This window comes from Pongo pygmaeus, chromosome 6 (genome assembly GCF_028885625.2).
Source record: "Pongo pygmaeus isolate AG05252 chromosome 6, NHGRI_mPonPyg2-v2.0_pri, whole genome shotgun sequence".
Taxonomy (NCBI): Eukaryota; Metazoa; Chordata; class Mammalia; order Primates; family Hominidae; genus Pongo; species Pongo pygmaeus.
The window spans coordinates 140,587,816-140,593,815 of record NC_072379.2 but is presented as its reverse complement, the minus strand read 5'-3'; the positions used below and the strand labels follow the sequence as shown (position 1 = coordinate 140,593,815).

General features: G+C 40.1%; 1 protein-coding gene across 2 annotated transcripts in view; it reads right to left on the bottom strand.

Annotated features, from left to right (window-relative positions):
• Window positions 1-322: 322 nt before the first annotated feature.
• AGK (acylglycerol kinase) overlaps window positions 323-6,000 on the bottom strand; it is a 103,129-nt gene continuing 97,451 nt past the window's right edge. For both annotated transcript variants that reach the window (XM_054493758.2, XM_063667905.1), the window contains exons 14-16: window positions 5,196-5,266; window positions 2,915-2,999; window positions 323-1,735 (exon numbers count right to left, since the gene is read on the bottom strand). In XM_054493758.2, coding sequence (XP_054349733.1) covers window positions 1,598-1,735; window positions 2,915-2,999; window positions 5,196-5,266 — 294 coding nt within the window. In that variant the 3' untranslated portion in view covers window positions 323-1,597. The remainder of the gene's footprint in view (window positions 1,736-2,914; window positions 3,000-5,195; window positions 5,267-6,000) is intronic.

The following is a 6,000-nucleotide window of genomic DNA, read 5'->3' as shown; positions in this document are numbered from 1 at the left end:
TGACTGGCTGGCAAAGCCTTGGCAAATCAGGTGGATTTTAGTTCTCTTCTTTCAACAGACTAAAGGAGAATCTAATCAAGTTGTTAGTTGATAGATCATCATTAATAATTCTTGATGATTAGAGCACTGTGATCTTTGTCAAAATTCCAAAGGAATCCAAAGAACTGTAAAAACATTGTTAACATAATTCTATTCCATAGAATTTATGTGCTTACATCTATAAAGAAATGAAACAAGGAATACAGCTGAGGTTGAACCCCATCTCAGCTGTAAATCACATTCATGTATTCTTGGATCAATGAACTAATTAGGATAAAGAACATTCTAATAAAACAACTTTTAATCATCAAAGAATTAATACCGTTTTCATTATATACCAATAATTAATTATGATAACATTGGTTCTGGACTGAGATAACAAACACTTAAAGCAAGAGCTAAAAAAAAATTTCCATTTATATTTTTTGTTGACAAGAAGATAATGGGGTGAATGATTAAAAGATGTCAGGCATAATAGATTACATTATGATAGGATTCTTGGCTGAAAAGTGGTATGGAAATACAGAAGGAGAAAAGCCAATTTGAAATGTTCAACTACTAAAGAACTAGCTCATTTATTTTTATAATTGTTGTGATATTTAAATTGTACTGGATATGTTTAGAATAGTGATGTAACAGTTTTTATTTTAAAATACCAATATTTACATGACACCAGCAAATACATACTTTGTCAACTATTTAACTTCCCATGAAAAATTTTAGATGTCAACTTAGATGGGTGAGGGGATACATGATTTTTCAAAATACTTTTGGGGGCACATGAGCAGAATACTTTGTGGACCACTGCTTTAAAACACTATTTCTCCAAGTACGGCTGAGGGACAACTTATAGAATCACCTGGGAAGGGCAGATGACTTTTTAAAAATGCATATTCCTGGGTCCCATCCCCAAATTAGGTTTGGGGTGGACCCCAAATCAGTTTTCAACATGTACCCCAGGTGGCTCTCATGCAAACCATTTAGGAAGCACTACTTAAAAAAAATAAAAACTAGCATTTTCCAATATTGTAGTCGGGGCTGAAACAACCTCGCATACGTTTCTGGACTGAGGATAGAACTGAAATAAAAGCTAAACAGGAGCCGGAGCTCACAAAATAGCAGCACCCGTGGAGGAGCCTAGAAATAGGAAAAGGTCACCGGGGAAGGAATGCACTTTCCTGGAATTCCTAGCACGGTCAAAGAAGAGAAATGGAAGGGCCTAGGCAGGCTAAGCCCACTGTGGGCTCTCCACTGTGGTTGCACTTTGGAAGAAAACAGAAGAAAGTCCTTTTCCATCTTGAACCAGCATGATGAAAGTCCGTGTTTAGGAGGGCCGACCGTCATACCAAAATAAAACATGCGCTAATGGAAGCTGATTGCAAAGCAGGTGACAGAGCACACTTTGGGAAGCACTGCTGGAGTCGGGGCAGAGGGGTACTTGCCATGAAAATGCCCTGGGGACCCTCTGACGACACTGTTGGGATGGCTGAGGCACCTGTTCCCTTTTGGTCCCACCGGTGGCCTAAAGTGTGGTCTCAGAGTGCTTGTCTTCTGCTGCTCACTGGGCGGGGCTTGTGAGCATCTGTTCTCTCTTCCTAGGATCACAGAAGAACTGCAGCTTCCTGGGGAGCAGTTTCACCTCCACAGGCATCGCTTCATACTCCTCACTGTCAATGCTAAAAGAGCCCCCTGCTCCCTGGGGAGAAGAGAATATTCAGAACAGCTCAAACCCACATCAGTGGCCTACTGGAGTTGGAGGTCTCACAGCAGCAGCAGCAGAAGTTCATTATGGAAAACAACATCCTCTCTTGAGTTATCCTAATGTTCTTTTACAAAAAAATTCAGTGCCTACTATGATGGTCATAGTGTTGGTTCTGGAAACATCCTAATTCTACCATCCATGAAAAAGGATTTATTTTCTTTTTTTGGCCCCTATCTCCTCCCGGAGTATTTTGGGATTTGAACAAAATGGTTATAATTTTCAAATATGTATTAAAAGGCAAGGGTCCTGCCATGTCTTAAGGAACTCATATACATAGTCCTTCTATATTATGCTAATCGTTCTCAAAAAAAATAGAGAAAGACAGCTAATTCTCTTATGACAAGCTATTATATCTGCTGGATCATTTTCATTATTCTCTAAGACGTGTTTAGCTTGATATACCTAAGGTATATCAACATTAATATCATTACAGTCTATGAAACCCTTCCATAACTCATGCATTTAATTTAATATTTATGTCGAAACTGTGATGCCAGTCACTATGGGGATACCTTCTATTTACCTATAGTCTTGTCTGAATACAGTAATATAATGGCCACATGTCTTCAAAGCCTATCTGAAGAGCCTCCTTTTTTTCCGTATTGCCAATTGAATAACCTCCCAATTCCAGATTCTATTTCCAATTTTTTTCACTTACATAGGTTATTCTAAGCATGGCATTTCATAATACAGAAAAACTCAGTGTTGAACTGAAAACTGCTTCCAGATCCTTTATAAAAAATGTTAAAGTAAAAGCCACTATTAACATTTGCCAGCTAGACAATTCTCTATGTGTCTTAATGTAGTAACCTTCTGCATTATTTACATGTGGAAAAATAAAAGGGAGACCTAAAACTCACTTTAGGGAAGAACCTTGGCTCGAAAACAATGGGAGTCTTCAGAAGCCCAACTCTAAATCCATGACTCTGAAGGGGATTCTGCCATCCTTTTCAGCTCCCGGCTAATATGACCCAGAGCCTGGCAGAATGCTTGGCACACAATACGTGCCTAAGTGTGGGTCAGCTAACAGAGAGGAAGGATGGGACACTGCAGAGGGGCAGGCCAATGACGAGCGAATCAAATGCTGTGACTACCGACCCCTTCCCCACTCACCTCCGGGATAAGCAAAGTGCACTGGCTGGCTTGGAGACACTCCGTGCCCTCGGCGTGCAGCTTGGGGTTTCTTACCTTTCGACTTCTGTGGGCACAGGAAAAAGCAAGCTTAAGACTAGTGATGGCAACTGCACTGGGTTGCAACAATGTAGCAACTTCTTTCCCCCTTTTTATGAGCTTACATAAGTGGACAGATGGTCTATTAAGCCAGAGAGTTCTGTAAATAATTTTTCCAACAGTGATTCTTGCTTAGCATTGTGATACATTCTAGACTGAATGTAGAGAACTGGGCATGAAGTTATGACTTTCTCCGAAATGCTCTTAATTTGATTTAAAAATGGATTGAGGCAAAAATAATCATTCCACATGTACCTAATTCTTGGATTGTTAGTCTCAAATTTAAAAATTAGAATGAAATTGTTTAGGAAAAGTACTAAACTGGTATTTGGTACTTCTTGTGATTTATTACTTGAAAGAAAATATTTTTTTTTAATGTAGATATTTCTTTTATGTATATGAACAACTAGTCTTAGAAGTTCTCTGATAACCCTTCCTATCTGTGGGTCTCACTCCTGTGGATTCAACCAACTGTGGATAGAAAATACATATTTTTCACCTGTACTGAATCCGTACAGACTATCTTATCCCCTAGAGAATACAGTACAGCAACCATCCACATAGCATTTACATTATATTGAGTATTATAAGTAATCTAGAGATGATTTAATGTGCATAGGGAGGACGTACCTAAGTCTATGCAAATACCATACCACTATGTAGAAGGGACTTGACAACCTGTGGATTTTGGTATCTGAGGGAGGTCCTGGAACTAATCCCCCAAGGATACCGTGGGATGACTGTCTTTATAACATGGTCTGCTTGGCATACAGTATCTACCTTGACTGAGTGACTATGGAGTAAAATTTCCAGCGCATATACAGACACACACTCCACCTCATGCAGATACATCTTTTAGGCAGTGGAAATACAGTAAAAGCTAATCCAAGTAAATCAGTCCATTATTTATCATTTATTAACAACAGTAACTCTAAGAAACGGTATCAGAGTTTTCTAACGCAACTTCACAATGTTCTCCTCAGATATCCAGAGGAAACAGACATTACTTTATTTCACTTCCTGTAGAGAAGAGGAGGACACTGGCTGCCACTGGTGCTAACAATGCAGAAGATAGTGGCTTCGCCTAACCTTAGCAATAGAATTGGGGTCTCTATTTCTGGATACCAGTATCATAAAGGAGATTTGAATATTGCTGGTCTCACTGGCCAGACTGTCAATGAAGACTGTGTGATTTCTGGACATTCCGTAGAAGGAACAGGATTTTCCCTTCTTTTTCCTATAGATACAGCAAGAAAATCAAAGGCTGCAGAATCAGCTATTCAGTCTCTGAAGAATTTATGCCAAAGGCGAGAACAACAAACTTATGTGCCTGTGTAGATAATGAAGTAGCCATGGAGACCAGGCTGCTGCAGCAGAAATGTGTGATCCCTAAATGGGCACGAGAGGGAGCTCTGAGACAAAGCACAGAAAAGCGGAGCTGAGCAGATTACCAGTTGGCATGGGAACACGCCAGCTCCTCAGATGCTCTGAAGGAGGATTTATAGTGTTCTTTACCAATAAAATTCTGGCAGAGGTAGGACTTAACAAATCACAGGACTTGGAAGGGTATTCTGTATTGGAAAAGGGAAAAAGGCCTGGGAAATGTCCAAAGTACTCAATACCTTTTCCAGTTTTTCATGAAGGCCCTGGGAATAGGAGGACATGGTGAACTGACATAAATAGTAATGGATACTGTGAAGTGCTTCAAAATATAAAAAGGCTTGACACACATTCTCTTACTCAAGGCTGAAAGCCAGTCCTGAGATCGGCAGAGATGATTATTTCATTCTGTAGACAGGCAAAGGATTCAGAGATGCTAAATGATCTGAATCATGACGTCGGGTAAGTGGCAGAATCAAAATTTGCATTCAGCTCTTTGACCCTGAAACCAAAGTTCTTGACGCTGTGTCATGCTCCATTGAATTCTCTGGTTTCAGTTGAAAAACAAAGACTGCTCTTACATTGTGATCCCCACAAAATGAACAGTGATGGCCAGCATGGGAGAGGGGCACTATACATGTCAGCCCATAGGAAAGAAATAACATCGAAATTCCCAAACAAGACAAGGCTTTGGCTGGATTTGTCTCAGACTTCATGGGGCACTCTGAATAGTAAAATCTGAGAAAATCACAAGCCTCATTTCCTGTGAACCCAGTCCACTTACCCTATAGTTATAAAGTCTCCTTTGCTGATGGTGTCGGGTTCAATGCAGATATTCAGAAAATCTTCTTTGCTCTAAAAAGGTTAAGAACACTAATGTCATTACTCTTAAAATTTGGCTAATGCAGCCTGTTGTCATCCTCAGCTTTGATGGTTCATAGTTTGAAGCTATGTATAGATAGGGGACTCTACTTGTAGTGATTTAATTCCAAACCTATTTTCAGTCTTTTTTTTTTTTTTTCACTAAGAGCTTTACTGAGGTATAATTTATAGAAAATTCATCTCCATTGCTTGGCTTTTTTTTTTTTACTACATAAGCAAACAGAAAACTCAGAGTGGGAGGTTCTGGACGTTCTGTCACTCACTAGTAATTATTAGCTGTTCTAGTCTCTAGGATGACTTCCCTTGCAGGCCAAGCTTTCAGCCCCTCCCAGCAATCTTAGTGTTCACTGTACATCAGCTTCACATCCCAGCAATCTCAGTGTTCACTGTACATCAGCTTCACATCCCAGCAATCTCAGTGTTCACTGTACATCAGCTTCACATCCCAGCAATCTCAGTGTTCACTGTACATCAGCTTCACATCCCAGCAATCTCAGTGTTCACTGTACATCAGCTTCACATCCCAGCAATCTCAGTGTTCACTGTACATCAGCTTCACATCCCAGCAATCTCAGTGTTCACTGTACATCAGCTTCACATCCCAGCAATCTCAGTGTTCACTGTACATCAGCTTCACATCACAGCATGGAATCAGCTGCTTGGTGTGGAGAGCCCAAGTGCCTGTGCTCCTTTAATGCTCTACGTAC